This window comes from Lagopus leucura, unplaced genomic scaffold (genome assembly GCF_019238085.1).
Source record: "Lagopus leucura isolate 7727_CA_CO unplaced genomic scaffold, USGS_WTPT01 Super-Scaffold_100037, whole genome shotgun sequence".
Lineage (NCBI taxonomy): Eukaryota > Metazoa > Chordata > Aves > Galliformes > Phasianidae > Lagopus > Lagopus leucura.
The window spans coordinates 5407779-5421953 of NW_024962286.1; the positions used below are offsets into that span (position 1 = coordinate 5407779).

Sequence of the window (14175 nt, forward strand, 5' to 3'; positions counted from 1 at the left end):
GAAAAAGGCTCCCTTTTTATGGGGAACAAAATCAGAGCGGGGGCAAAAAGGGGAGGTCAAGGGAAAGGTGGTTCCCAGGACAGAAGGGACACTAGGGGACACCCCCAGCCCCAGGGGGGCACTGAGCAGCTCCCATCCCCACAGCCTGGGCCGGCTGCACCCCCGGGACTGGTCAACTGCCTTTAGAAGCAATGGGGGAGTAGCTGACCATGATGCTGCCTGCTGGTGAAGTGCCTTCCGGGAGTGTGGTACCCACAGCACCTGTCTGGGGCTGGGAGAGATGTGTGTGGGGGATGGGATTCTTGTTGAAACGTCGCAAAGCAGCAAACATCTCTATTTTTTTTCTTCTTTCTTTCCTTTTTAAATCTGATTTGCATCTCATTTTGTCCATCGTCCATCATCACCCCCACCCGGCAGAGGCGGACCTGAGGATGGCAGCAGCAGCAGCAGCAGGTGAGCTGAGCTCTTGGCCACGCCCCCTTCTCGGCCCCGCCCCTACGTGGCCCCGCCCCCCGTTGCCCCCGCCCCTCTCCGCCCTCTCTTTGGGGCCGCCGGTAGGTGTGGGGTTGTGGCCGGGAGGGGCACGGGGACCCCCGGGGGAAAACGGGACCAGAGTTGGGCTCAGAACCGGGACCGAGCGTAACCCCGGGGTGCTGCCGCGCTGCCCTCGGGGCGGAGCGTTCCCTCCAGCCCCAGCCTTGCGGCCCCGCTGCCCCCGCTCCCCCACCCGGAGGAATTTCCCTCCCGTCCCGCAGCTCCGCCCGCCCCACTCGTGGGGGTGGACGCCTCGGGGGTTCTCGGCACCGCCTGCAGCTGCCAAACGGCCGAGGTATGGGGCGGGGAGGGGATCCGAGGATGCATCTGGGGGGCTGCGGTGGCACTGCTGGTTGCAAATCCTTCCGGGTCCTTTGCGGGGACGGGGCTGTGCGTGCAGCCGGGGAGGGGGAAAGGCGGAACGTGGCGCTTCTCCCGTCCGCGGGTTTCCTGGCGGCCCCCAGCGTCTGTCCCCCACCCAACGCAGGGAAATAGAAGCGTCGGATCAGAGGGGTTTTGTTGGTGCGGTGCTTTGTCCCTCTGCCAGGAGATGTGTCCCGGTCCGGGCTGTTCTCTGCTGCGTGGCCTTTGGAAGGGAGTAGCTCAGGCGTGGCGGACAATGGGATCTCAGTTTGGAGAAATTAAACCCGAGTTTTAACTCGAGTTATGCAATGGAGCAGTAGAATGCTGTATGTGCTGTATCTGGGGGGCTCAGCTGTGTGGCTCAGCAGGAGGTGGGCAGGCTTAGCTCCTAGTGAGAGATGGAGCTGAGTGCTGGAGGGGCTGTGGGGACACCGAGAGCCCCCATCAACTCTGTGGGAGCTGATGCTGAGCATCCATCAGCCCGCTTTGCCCCTGGGCTGTGGGTCCATCAGAATCGATGCCCAAGGAGTGCAGTGTGGGATCCCCAGCGGTGCTGCGATGGTCAGAGTGAGCACCACAGGGACAGCAATGCAGGCTGTGCCAGGCTCCCCGTGCAGCACAGTGAGCTGTGCCATGCCTGTATGAGGATACCTTAGCGGAGGAAAGCGTTCCTTCCCTGTCTGTCCATCTGACTCTCTGTCTCTTGTGCAGCTCTCCACTCCCTGTGCTGCTGCCATGTCCCGCAGCCCACCAGCAGCTGAGGACCAGACCTTCCTCCTGGAGTACCGCTGCCACCCACTGAGATCCGGGCCCCCTGCACCAACCTCCCCTCCAGGCAAGCGCAGTCCTGACTCCACCATGAGCTGCTTCCCCATGGCTGAGCCGCGCCGCATCGTGCTGAGCACCGACAGCCCGGCTGCGCTGAAGGTGGGCACGCAGCAGCTGATCCCCCGGAGCCTGGCAGTCTCCACCAAGACCAAGAACCCCACGCGGAACCCCAGCACTGGATCCGTCCCTGATGCTGCGTGCTTGGGGCAGAAGCGAACGTCCGTCCCCAGCGTCACACTGCAGGAGGACACAGAGGAGGATGGAGGAGGGATGCTCAAACGCAACCTGAGGAGCATGTCGTACCGTGCAGCCATGAAGGGCACGGGCACGGAGATGGAGCCTGTGAGCACCGTGCCTACTCTGAAACCACTGCTGGAGGAGGGGAGCGCTCCGCCTGCCCGCAGCCCTGGCAGAAGCAAGGTGGGTTTGGTGCAGGGATGGAGCCTGGTGGTGATGGGGACAGGGGTGGGCTGAGCTGTGTGCCTGCATCTGTTGCTGTATGGCTGGCATGGAGCTGGTGGGGCTGGCTGAGCCTGGGAGTCTGCCTGGCACCAGCAGCTGCTTAGGTTCACAGAGGGCCTGGAATCTGCTTCTGCAAGAAGCAGGGCTGGCTCCTGCGGGCACTGCATGGGCGTGGGTGAAGCAGCACTGCCAGCACCCAGGCGCCGGGCAGGCAAAGTCCAGGTGTGGGGCAGACAGACGGGAATGGAAGCGAGCAGCGGCAAGCTTGCTGAGATGGTCACCCCGATAACACAGGCTGGAGCTGAGTCACTGCAAACAACTGCTCAGAGTCAGGCTGGGGGAGCAGGGCAGTGTGTGCGGGCTGCTCCCCTTCTTGAGGGCACTGAACACAGCTGGTGGAACTGGGGCACAAGGTGTGAGCTCTGCAGCCATCAGGGCAGCACAGCGGCAGCTCCTCTTCTTCCTCCTGCAGAAAAACCTCGGGCGGAAGCGGGTGCAGAAGCACGGTGGCTCATTCAAGGACCGTGAGTGCTGCTTGCCCTCATCCCATGGCCTTTTCCCTGTGATGTCATTGTGAATTCTCCCTTTTCCAGTCCCTTTGCTGCTCGTGTGCCACTGCATTCCTGCTTGCTGGGGAGGGCGCAGCCGCACTTGCAGCTGGAACACTCCTGGCTCTGTTTGCTCAGAGCAAACACTGCTGGGGACGTGCAAGCTGCTGCTTGACCAGCGCTGTGCAAAGTCCGTCCCAGCAGGGCGAGGCGGGCTGCAGGAGGCTGTGCTCACTCTGCACCTCTCCCCACGCAGAGCCACAGCTGTACCAGGAAATCCGTGAGAGAGGGCTGAACTCAGTCAGCCATGAGTCGGATGAGGATTTGCTGGAGGAGGCCAACCCTGAGGAGCCATCCCTGCCTGGTGCTGCCATCGTGGTGCGGAGCTATCGGCCCGCACAGGTCACCTGGAGCCAGCTCCCAGAGGTACACGTGCCAACCTCCTGCTTTCCTATGTCTTTTGCTTGGTCTGAGAGGGCCAGGCTGTACCTCGCTGTTGTTAATGATTATTCCTTTGCTCATCCATCCTTGCAAGTAGGCCCTTACGGCACAAGCAGGTGCCTCGCTCATTGAAAGGCAGCAGGGCAGCATGTGTTTTAAATTCAGAGCTGCCACCCAGTAGGGAGCAGCTCATCCTGCAGCACTGTGCTGTGGGATGCTTTGGGGCCAGCTGGGACACGCTGGGCTCCCAGCAGGTCTGGTCTTGTGGGATGTGTCTCCTGTTTAATGCGGAGTGATCCCTGCCTGTGAAGCAGCTCTGCTACCTGCAGAACCACACGGTTCTTGTGCAGGCCCAGCAGAGCCATTTTCTGCACTGAGTTTCACCCACAGGTGCTGGAGGCGGACTTGCTGAAGAACATAAAGCCTGAGGAGCGCAAGAGGCAGGAGGTGAGCACATGGTGTGCCAGGGCTGAGGGCACGTCCTGCAGAAGTCCTTGATGCCAGGCAGTGCGTGGGATGGGGGATGCTGAATATGCCTTTTCCAGTCATTATGAATGTAAATAACATACAGTTGTTATTAAATAACAGATGGGCATCACTGGTGTGAATGAGATGCAGTTGGCTTTTAATTCACGCCCTTGCTATGCCAGTAATAATGCAGTTTCCTGTGCTGCGTCTCCCTGCCTCGCTGCTTTCAGGCGATGTTTGAGATCATCACATCAGAGTTCTCCTACATGCACAGCCTGAGTGTGCTGGTGGGCTGCTTCAAGAAGTCGGAGGAGCTGAAGGAGACCATGACCCAGACGGAGCACCACCACCTCTTCTCCAACATCAGCGACATCCTGGCTGTCAGCACCAAGTGAGTGAAGCATTGTGACGGTAGACCTCTGCAGCTCTCTGATGGAGGGGCAGCATCCCTGGAAGTGCTGAGACATCCATCCCCTGATTGTATTTCACCCAGCACACGTTCCTATAGTGCTGCAGCATCACCTTGTTGTTGCACAGTCACGATGCTGGGTCAGTTTTGGCTTGAGGGATTTGTCAGCAGGAGCAGCACATAATATTTTGAATAGCAGTGCCCGGTCACATGCCTGCTGCAGAGCTCCCCATCACTGTGCTTAGAGCTTTCCTGTTTCCTGGAAGCTCCCAGCTGGGAATTCCCAGATGGGATGCAGGGACTGCAGCTGTGTGAGAACCGACGCGGGGGTGGCAGGGCCTTGCTCTTCCTGCAGCAGGGATGGAGCTCACTGGGCGAGGGGAACTTGATGCAGGGGCTGTGAGCTGCCCTGGCAATGCAGGTGGCCCTGCAGGGGACACGGTGCGCCCTGAGCACGTGGTGTGTCCCTGCCACCAACCTGGGCATGGCTCTGTGTGTGTGGAGCAGCTGTGCCTACTGGCTGTGGTGGCGTGGGAAACACACACAGTGTGGAAATGTCATTTCAGAGCAAAGAGTTCAAGGGGTTCTGCTCAGGGGAGCACGTGGTGTCTTGGGATGGCCTGAGCAGAGCCTGTTCATGGCCAAGTGCGTTGCAGTTTGTTTCTCTCTTTAGGCAACCCCCCGAGCTGTGCAGCTTGTGCATTGCTCTGGACAGTTGATTTCTTTAATTCCTAAACCAGAAGGCTTTTGCTGCCTCAGACCCAGTCTGTGCTTCTGCAGAGGCACCACCTGCCTGCAGTGCTGGGATGTGGGCAAGGCTGGGGATGAAGCAAAGGCCAGAGCTGGGGCGGGATCCCTGAGGGTAAATGTGTGAGGGAGGAGGAAGGACACGAGCTTGTGGAACAGAGCAAGGCATGTGGGGGAAGGATGGGCTGCAATAAACTGCAGATCTTCTCTGTCCTGCCCTGGTGAGTCATGCAGTGAGACTGTCTGACTTCCTCTCCTCAGCTTCTTCCAAGCCCTAGAGAAGCGACACCAGGAGAACGTCCTCATCCCCGACATCAGTGACATTGTGGAGGAGCACGCCTCCAAGCACTTCAACCCCTACATCAGTTACTGCTCCAACGAAGTCTACCAGCAGAGGACACTGCAGAGGCTGCTGTGAGTACGGCTCTTACAGGGAGCTCCTGCAGGTGGGGTGTATGAGGGGTGCATGCAGAGGCCGCTCATCCCAGAGTGTGCTGGCGGTGCAGGTGTGCCCCAGCCTTGGGTGGACTCAATGTTTCCAGTTGTTTTTCCATTGCCTGCTGCTCCAGCTGTGCTCACTGTTGCTGAGCGCCAGAGGCAGCACTGCACTGTGCTACTCATGCATGGGAATCCCCTGGAAAACCTTGATACCTGAAAAACAGCGTTAATGGAGATTTCTTGTCCCGTTCCAGAAAGACAAACCCCTTATTTAAAGAGGCCTTGAAACAAATTGAAAGGAAACCAGAATGTGGAGGGCTGCCACTGATATCATTTCTCATTCTCCCTATGCAGAGAGTAACGCGGCTTCCTCTGCTGTTAGATGTAAGTAAGTCACACAGCAGCATTGCTTGGCACCTCTGGAGAGGGGAACTGCTTCCAGGTGTTGGTTTGCTGAGCCACCAGAGCCTTCTGCTCTGACCACAGATCCCAGCTCAGCAGCTGCTCCGCCGTCGCTCTGTCTTGCAATATCACTAAAGCCTCTTGTCTTGACGTTCTAGACAGTCTGTCAAAAAACACAAGCATGCACTGCAGCGTATGGAGCTGCCACCAGAGCTCTGAAAGCCATCAGCAAGGTGAGGACAGCTGCCTGCTCCCCATCTCTCCTCTCTCCCAGCACTCTGTTTCTCCACCCTGGTCCCAAGCCTGCCCTTCTGCCCTCTTATTTTTCCTTCTTACATCAGTTCACTTGACATTCTCACTGCAAATAGCTGTGGGATGGTACACATCTTTTCACTTGCCCATTTTTTTCACTTGATGGTGTTTTTTCCTTCTTGTCCTCTTTTCTTCATTCCTCCTTGGCCCATCCTTTGTCCTTCTCTCCACTGTATCTTCCACTGGTGCTTTCCCAGCCTCAGAACTGCCATGGAGGTGAGTGCCCTACAATTCTTACTTGTCTTATTGGGGCCCTCACCAGCAACACTTGTGCCATCCTTCCTTTCATCTACCCATTCTCCCTTGTGTTTTTCCAGCTGGTTAAGAACTGCAACGAAGGAGCTCGTGCAATGGAGAGGACAGAGCAGCTGTACACTCTGCAGAAGCAGCTGGAGTTCGGGAAGAAGAAGGTGAGGGTGCGTGGTGGTGGGGCTGAGCAGGCTGTGGGCTGGAATAGCTGCCCATTGCTGTGGTGTTTTCATCCACCTAATCTGAGTTGTCTTTACCTGCCATGTGTGAGACAAATGCTCCTTCAGGTTTTCTCCATTGCAGCCTTTTCCCCTGATCTCTGCCTCCCGCTGGCTGCTGAAACGGGGTGAGCTCTACCTGCTCTCCTCTGAGGAAGGAGGAATCTTCCGTAAGGGCTCCGGCAGGATCTGCCACCTCTTCCTCTTCAATGACGTCCTGATCATCACCAAAAAGAAAAGGTACAGCTCAGGGCCTTCCCTTGGCACAGGACTGGTGGGTTGATGTCTTGCAGCATTAGGAAACCTCGAGGCTGCCGTGTTGTGGCTACGAGGGAGGCATTTCTTGTGAACGGCCCAAAGCCATTGGGTAGAGCCCACCTGGGGGCGATGCCATGTGGGGAGGAAGCTCTGAGAAGCCCCTTCTGTCCCTGCTGCAGTGAGGAGAGCTACACCGTCATGAACTACGCCATGCTGGACCAAATCTCAGTGGAGAAGATAGAGACCACAGAGCCTCCATCCCCTCCTCCTGGCCGGCCAGGCGGGCACCTGCTGCGTGTGGCCATGGAGAGGGACAGCGAGGGCCGGCGGGAGGAGGTGCTGCTGTCAGCAGAGACACTGTGAGTCCTGAAAGCCTCCATCCCTGGGGGGAGGTCTCTCCTGCCAGCAGCAGGATGCCATCCGTGGCCTTTCCTGCTCATGTTGGTTTATCCTTTGCCAGGAGTGACCGGGCACGCTGGGTCACCGCACTGATGCACCGGGAGCGAGAGCAGCCTGACAGCACTCCCCGTGGAGGTAGGGGCCAGTGTGGCCACGTGCATGGGCTCCCACTCAGCCTGGGATGCACCGATCCCATGTTCTTAACTGGTTCTGTCCTGCCCTGCAGACCTGAGCCAAGTGGAGATAACCCGTGCCTACATGGCCAAGCAGGCAGATGAGATTTCCCTGCAGCAGGCTGATGTGGTGCTGCTGCTGGGCGAGGAGGATGGTGAGTGGGGTCTGTGGCTCAGGACACGGCTGTGGTGGGGCACGGCCTCGGTGGATCTTCCACAGCACTACAGCGAGTGAGCTCTGTGCCCAGGATACCGGGCCTGGAAGGCTGACAGAGCTCCAGCAGCCCCGAGGCCTCTTGCCGTGGGTGCTTCCCAGGTGTGCTCACATCCCATTCTCCTCCCAGGCTGGTGCTGGGGTGAGCGGCTGCGGGACGGCGAGCGGGGCTGGTTCCCCCAGGACTGTGCTCGACCCATCACCAGCCGTGTGGCTGTGGAGTGCAACGTGCGGCGGATGGAGCGGCTGCGGATCGAGACGGATGTGTAACAGCCAGGCCTGACCCCATGGGAGCTCCAGAGCTCTGGAGACTGAGCCCTGCCAGGAGGCAGCAGGAGAGCCATTCTTCCTGGGTTTGTAGGGCAGGGACTGGTTGTGGCAGCAGTGTTGATGGCCGTTAATTGACACGGGACCTGGCATCCAGGTGCCTTTGGCCAAGCGTTAGGGCATCCTTGCTCAGTGCAGAGCTGGCTTTCCCCTACAACTCAGCACCAAGGAGTGGTTGAGGGTCAGGGCAGGGAGTGGGGTTGTGACTGCTGAGCAGCTCAGGTCTGTTTGGAATGGAAGGAGTGCTGGAGGCAATGGGAATGCTCAGGGCAGCATTGCTCTGATGTCTCTGTTTGCATCAAACTGCCAAAGGATGAAGGAGACCAACAATAAATTCTTGGATCCTAATGAGACAAACGTCCTCCTTGCCCAAAGTGCAGCAGTGGGACCCCCACCAAGGAGCCAGGTGTTCCCACTGCTAACAGTCAGCAGGAAGCTCCATCTGACAGCTGTCTTTGCTGCTGGGTTGTGATGGATGTGGCTCAGGAGCCATCCTTCAGAAGAGCTGCAGTGACATTCACAGGTAACTAACTGAAGAGACAAGGCAAAAAGAAGTTCAGTGAAGCTGTCTTTATTTCTGTCAACTGTGGAAGAATGAGAACTGTGCTAAACGGGTGCTAAATTAAAGGAGACAAGAGGCTAAGAGACAAATGCTACGTGAAAACAAGCAGCAAGGTGTATTAAGAGACAAAACCAGTAAAAAACAACCATGATCTGAACAATGGAGTTTCTGCATTCCCTGCTCAGAAAGGCACTGTGCTCAGAGGCTTTCCAGCCCACCAAGGAAATAAATAGAAAGCTCAGGTGCATGCCAACAGCACACAGCCCTGAGTGGGTGGAGAATAGACACCAAGAACAGCAGGAGCCCATGGGTGTTTGGCACATCACCACCTCTCCCTCCTCCCTGCTTCCTGCTCATACCCAACCTCAGTTATACCATTTTGGTCCTTCACTACGTGCTTATTTTAACATTATTTCTTCACATCTAATGCAAAAAAAAAAAAAAAAAAAAAAAAAAAGGAAAAAGTAAGAAAAAATTAATTAGTAAAAAAAAGTACAAGTTATTTACAGATTAAAAGAAAGTCCATCCGGAAAGGAAGCAGTTCTTTGGCCCCTGAGGGATGGGGCCATCCCTGTGCACTCAGGACCAGGTGCTGCACCACCACCACTGCAGGGCTGCAGGCACCCACAGCTTTGTGCCAACGTGTCCATGTCTGGATTGGGTGCTGCAGGTTCTTGATCAGCTCTTCCCCCTCCAGGTGGCAGCTCTGCAGAGCTGCACTGCTGTGGTAGAGCTTGCCATAAATATTTTTGAATAAATACCTATTTTCAAGCATCATATCAACCCTTCCCCTCCAACCCCAGCAGCCAACAGCCAGAAGTGAGGGCCAGCAGCTGCAGAGCAGTCCTACAGCCCATATCCAGCCCAGGCAGCAGCCAGCTCCCATCTGCCATGAGTTGGTTGTCACTCGAGTGCCTTGGGAACAAGTCCTCCAGCTGGGTCGTGTGCTTCTGCAGGGCCCTGTGGCTGAGGCAGGACGTAGTGCTCCATCCCCTGCAGCTCTGGGGACCTGGTGGGCATCTGGGCGGGCACAGCTGGAGGAGAAGGGGACAGCACTCAGCCCTTACGCTGCAGGTAGCACCCAGGGCCGGTGCAGCACAGGGCTGGGCTCACCTTCCTGGCACGAGGAGCCCATGGAGCCGCGGTGGCAGCGACAGCGGCCAGTCCTGGCACTGCACTGGGAGCTGCTGGCACAGGTGCAGGTGAGGGCACAGTCAGGGCCATAGTGGCTCACAGGACACTCTGTGGGGCAGAGGGGATCAGATGGCTGCGCTACCCCAACGTGGCAGGGCGGGCTCTGGTCTGGGTAAGATCTTCTCTCCAATGGGACGCACACAGAACAGTGCTCTTCCATGAGACATCAGCTCCAACAAGGCATGTTTGCATCCATCTGAAGGCTGTATTTTGATCCACCCCCCCCACATTCTTTTCATTTCCCTGCTCACCTCATTGCCCATCCTCACCTGAGTCACAGCTGGGGCCGGTTGTTCCCGGAGGACAGAGGCAGAGCCCCGTGATGGGGTCACAGGGCGCGTTCCCCATGCAGTCACAGCGCTGCTGGCATCCCTCACCATACATCCCCTCCTCACAGCCTGGTTTGGGACAGGAGAGGGGCACAGCTGTGCCAAATGGCTCTGAGGCACCACAACAGAGGGGCTGGGGGCACAGTACCTTCCTGGCAGCGGGGACCCCGCAGCCCCACAGGGCAGTGGCAGCGGCCGGTGGCCGGGTCACAGGCAGATCCATGGGCACAGTCACAGTGCTGCTGGCAGTCGGTCCCATGGAAACCAGGGGGACAACCTGGAAAGGAGCATCCAGAGAGAAGCACAGAGCTGTCCTCTCTGAAACATGCCCATGTGGCATCTGCTCAGTTACAGGGAGCAGCACACACGGGCCCCCTGCTCCTGCCCACCCCCTCAGCTCACCGTGCTCACACAGGGCCCCATAACGTCCCGGGGGGCAGCGGCAGGCGCCAGTGATGCGGTCGCAGGTGGCACTGTGCCTGCAGGCACAGCGCAGCTGGCAGTCAGCACCAAAGCTCCCAGGTGGGCACTCTGTGGGGCACAGCAGGGCAGCTCAGCAGGCAGCGAGCCACCAAGCAGGCTGGGCTGTGTGCATGGAGCAGCTTTACCTAACTCGCAGGATTTCCCAGTCCATCCCAGCCCGCAGGTGCAGGACCCATCAGTGGCATTGCACAGCCCTCCATTCTGGCAGGAGCAAGTCTGCTGGCAGCCCAGCCCGTACTGCTGCGGTTGGCAGCCTGCAGGACAAGGGCACAGTGCTGGGCACAGCAGGAAACAGGTGCCCTCCTGGGACAGGAGGGTGCCAGGGTGCCCTGCAGGCGTCCTGCAGGGTGCAGCTGCCCTGCAGCTCGCAGTTACCTTGCTCACAAGTGGGACCAACTCTTCCCGGTGGGCACAGGCAGTCCCCGGTGACGTGGTGGCACGTGGCCCCCTCCCCGCAGGCACACAGCTGTGCACAGTCTGCACCATAGCGGCCGCTGGGACACACTGGTGGGAGGGACACCTTCAGCTGCCTTCATCACTGCAGTGCCTGCAGGCTATGCTTGCAGGGCAGAGCTTTTGCACTTCCCTCTGCCAGAGAAGCAGAGAGGCAGCCATACCCAGATGGCACGACGCAAAAGCTGATGATGTGTCATGGGGACATCATTTTGGCACTCAACAAATGGTGCAAGACGGTGTTTCCAGTGCTAAGACAGCAAATGAGATCAGCTGCAGCTGCCCTCCCACAGCATATACCAAAGCAGGGAGACCAGGAGCCATCACCATGCTGCCATTCCCCCCCCAGCCCCATTCCCATACACTCACCAACGCTGCAGTCAGCACCAATGTATCCTGCTGGGCAGTGGCACGTCCCCGTGGTGCGCTCACACCAGGCCCCATTCTTGCACTCACATGGCCGCTCACAGCCAGGGCCGTACCAGCCCATAGGGCACTCTGCACAGCAAAGCAATGATTGCATGGTGCCCAGCGAGGTGAGAGCAAGGCATCCACCAACATGGAGCTATGGCTCACCCAGCTCGCAGTCAGGCCCGTGGTGGCCTGGTGCACAGATGCAGGCACCGGTGATGGGGTGGCAGTCCTGGTTGGGTCCTGCACAACGGCAGCGTTGGGCGCAGCGCTCCCCAAAAGTGCCGGGCGGGCAGGCTGCATGGAGAAGGGCACTGTGTTTCTTCAGAACTCCCTGACACTGCAAACCCACCCCCATCCCCTGGCGCAGCAACGTGCTCACACCCCTCTGCCCATTCCAGTGCCCATGGAATGATCCCTGATGCTGTGGGTACCCACGTGTCTCGCATGCAGCTCCGGTGAAGCCTGGTGGGCAGCTGCACTGCCCAGTGATGTGGTCACAGGGTGCTCCAGGGGGGCAGGCACAGCGTTCAGCACAGCTCTTCCCAAACACTCCGGGCAGGCAGGCTGTGGGGACAGGAGAGACATGGCAGGCTCTCCCCAACCTGCAGCAGCCAAAACCCCAACCCCATGCAGTCTCACCTTTGTCACAGCGCTGGCCCCTCCATCCGGGGGAGCACTGGCAGTCACCGGTGATGGGGTGGCACAGCCCTTTGTCCCTGCAGTCACAGCGCTCCTGGCAGCCTGCACCAAAGTATCCCTCCGGACAGGCTTGGGGTGCAAGCAGGGGAGAAATGACAAGTTAGGGAATAAAAAAGGGGCTCCTTTCACTGCATGTGTGATAGCTGAATGACTAAGCCCTTCTGCGAACAGACTCGTGCACAAGTTGGTGTGAAAGAGTCATCTTAACTGCACCAAAGGTTTTTGGAAAGGCTTTTGGGTTAAGCACTGTTTTAAGAAGAGCTGGGTGCTGGCAGAACACATGGCTGCAATTTCTTCACTGCTGTTGTCGCAGAAGCACCTAAAGCAGCTGCAAACCAAGTATCTGCAGTACCAACATGAGCCAGAAGTCAGCACTACAGCTGCAAAAATCTGGGAGTTCAGCTCTCATGTCTGCTCCAGGAATGAATGCACCACTAGAGCAACTCTCAAAGCTGGTCTATGCAAAGCGGTGAGGGTGTGTGGGGATGGGGAAAAGCTCTGGGTAAGAGCAGGAGCTCAAACCCAAACTCTTTTCAGCCCTCGTGAAATTGTATCTTTACCTTAAAACCACAGCACCCACCCCAAAACCATGGCATTTACCACAGAGCCATGGTACCCCCCTGACCATGGCACCCCCGAGCCTCCCAGCTGCTGCAATCCAGCCATTCAGCTCTGCACTGAGCAGGCCACGCTCCCGCACCCCCACATCCCACCTCCCCTACTCACGGCTCTCACAGATGCTCCCACTCCACCCAGGTGGGCACTGGCAGTGTCCCTGCAGGTCACAGACCCCCCCGTTCAGGCAGGCACAGCGCTGCCCGCAGCCCTCCCCATGCCCGTCAGCGCACGCTAGGAGAGAGCAAAGGGCAGAGCTGTCACCCCAAAGGCAAACCACCCCAAAATGGGACTGGCTGGTGGCAGAGCCCATGTCCTGATGCTGTTGGCAGTGTCCTTACCCAGCTCGCAGGCCAGCCCGGTCCATCCCATTGGGCAGGTGCAGTGCCCCGTGGCGGGGTCACACGTCCCCCCATTCTGGCACAGGCAGCGTTGGTAGCAGCCCATCCCATAGAAACCCTCTGGGCATGCTGGGGGGAAACCAAAAGGCAATCAATCAGAAATCCATCCCAGGTGTGTGCCAAAGGCAAAGCTGAGCCTCCAGTGACATGCCCAAAGACAGGAGGGCATGGAATGAGGATCCTAAATTCTCTAAACCTGAAACCAAACCCTAAAGCACCCTTTTTCTCCCAACCCAGTGCCAAGCTGAGTAATGGAGTGCAGGAGGAAGCCTGTGGCTGGAGGTGACGCCTGTAATTAAAGCAGATTGGATACTGCTGGAACAAATGGCCACACATAGGACAACCATGAGAGGAATGGAAAAACACGTGGTACCTTCTGAGCCTCTGCCGTCCCACCACTGCTAAGAGGGGGACTGAATTTATACGCCCCACTGGGCTGCCTGATCTCTCAGAAATGTCTCAGCCCTGGTGGTGGCACATAGCCCAAAAAACGCTGGGTGAAGGCAGCAGCCATGGTGAGCATCAGCACAAAAAGCCATTTAAGCACATGAATAATGCTCTCGTGCTCAATTGCACTGAGCTGTGCCTGAAGGCACTGCAGCAAGCAGCCAAGCCCTCACCCTGTGCTGCTACAGAACTGCGAGCCAGGGCAACTTCTGCTGCACTAGGAGAGGGCAATCTCTTGGCACCTGTCTGTGGGAATGAATGGGAAGTGCTGATAGTCTCTTGCAATCTTGCCTTGCTATCGTCTGCCTCAGGTTTTTGGATCTACTACCGCCATTGAAAAGCGCAGCCCAGCCCAAGCAATGGCATTTCTAGCACCCACAGCTAGGTTGGGCAGCCACAGGGCACATTACCTTGGTGGCACGTGGGCCCCAGCCAGCCAGCAGCGCACAGACAGCGGCCAGTGATGTGGTCACACACAGCGTTGTTGGAGCAGCTGCACACCTGGCTGCAGCCGTCACCAAACCTGCCCTGCGGGCAAGCTGCAGGAGAGACACAACTGTTAGCAACAGGCACGCGTGGCATCACCCAGTCCCACCAGCAGTGCCTCCTGTCTGCAGGAGAGACCAGCAAGCAGCCAGACCATAACAACCATCCTGACCCCATGGGTTGTTGCTCTTTGGGCCGTGCATGCATTGGTTTTATGGTGCTAGATGTAGAACCCACAGCAGCACGCTACGTGTGGCTGCTGCTCCAACACATGGGCACTGTTATCCTTAGCGTGACATCAC

At 58.0% G+C, this 14175-nt stretch overlaps 2 protein-coding genes across 12 annotated transcripts in view; one reads left to right on the top strand and one right to left on the bottom strand.

The window, feature by feature from the left end:
- Window positions 1-8509, top strand: ARHGEF16 (Rho guanine nucleotide exchange factor 16). 6 transcript variants are annotated; one of them, XM_042883068.1, is made up of 15 exons: window positions 1-453; window positions 1609-2145; window positions 2660-2711; window positions 2992-3161; window positions 3567-3623; window positions 3875-4035; window positions 5062-5214; window positions 5493-5622; window positions 5799-5873; window positions 6270-6362; window positions 6505-6659; window positions 6857-7036; window positions 7138-7211; window positions 7303-7404; window positions 7594-8509. In XM_042883068.1, the coding sequence occupies exons 2-15, from the start codon at window positions 1633-1635 to the stop codon at window positions 7731-7733; spliced, it is 2055 nt and encodes a 684-aa protein (XP_042739002.1). In that variant the 5' UTR covers window positions 1-453; window positions 1609-1632; the 3' UTR covers window positions 7734-8509. The 6 variants fall into 6 exon arrangements, with proteins under 6 accessions (XP_042739002.1, XP_042739003.1, XP_042739004.1 ...); XM_042883069.1 differs by having other exon boundaries at window positions 1-446; window positions 1605-2145; XM_042883070.1 differs by lacking the exon at window positions 1-453 and adding an exon at window positions 538-554.
- Window positions 8330-14175, bottom strand: part of MEGF6 (multiple EGF like domains 6) — a 33423-nt gene continuing 27577 nt past the window's right edge. For 3 of the 6 annotated variants that reach the window (XM_042883061.1, XM_042883063.1, XM_042883062.1), the window contains 12 exons: window positions 13798-13926; window positions 12881-13009; window positions 12651-12773; window positions 11865-11993; window positions 11661-11789; window positions 11388-11519; window positions 11181-11309; window positions 10734-10862; window positions 10484-10612; window positions 9816-10406; window positions 9466-9594; window positions 8330-9386 (listed from right to left, as the gene is read on the bottom strand). In XM_042883061.1, coding sequence (XP_042738995.1) covers window positions 9256-9386; window positions 9466-9594; window positions 9816-10406; window positions 10484-10612; window positions 10734-10862; window positions 11181-11309; window positions 11388-11519; window positions 11661-11789; window positions 11865-11993; window positions 12651-12773; window positions 12881-13009; window positions 13798-13926 — 2009 coding nt within the window. In that variant the 3' untranslated portion in view covers window positions 8330-9255. Of the gene's footprint in view, window positions 9387-9465; window positions 9595-9815; window positions 10407-10483; window positions 10613-10733; window positions 11063-11180; window positions 11310-11387; window positions 11520-11660; window positions 11790-11864; window positions 11994-12650; window positions 12774-12880; window positions 13010-13797; window positions 13927-14175 lie in introns of those variants that run through there. The other 3 variants (XM_042883064.1, XM_042883065.1, XM_042883066.1) reach the window with 3 other exon arrangements.

Coding starts and splice junctions, on each gene's coding strand:
- ARHGEF16 (XM_042883073.1), top strand. CDS start 1,360: ATGCTGAGCATCCATCAGCCCGCTTTGCCCCTGGGCTGTGGGTCCATC. Junction 3,624..3,874: donor AGGAGCGCAAGAGGCAGGAG/GTGAGCACATGG, acceptor CGCTGCTTTCAG/GCGATGTTTGAGATCATCAC. Junction 5,215..5,492: donor AGGACACTGCAGAGGCTGCT/GTGAGTACGGCT, acceptor GTCCCGTTCCAG/AAAGACAAACCCCTTATTTA.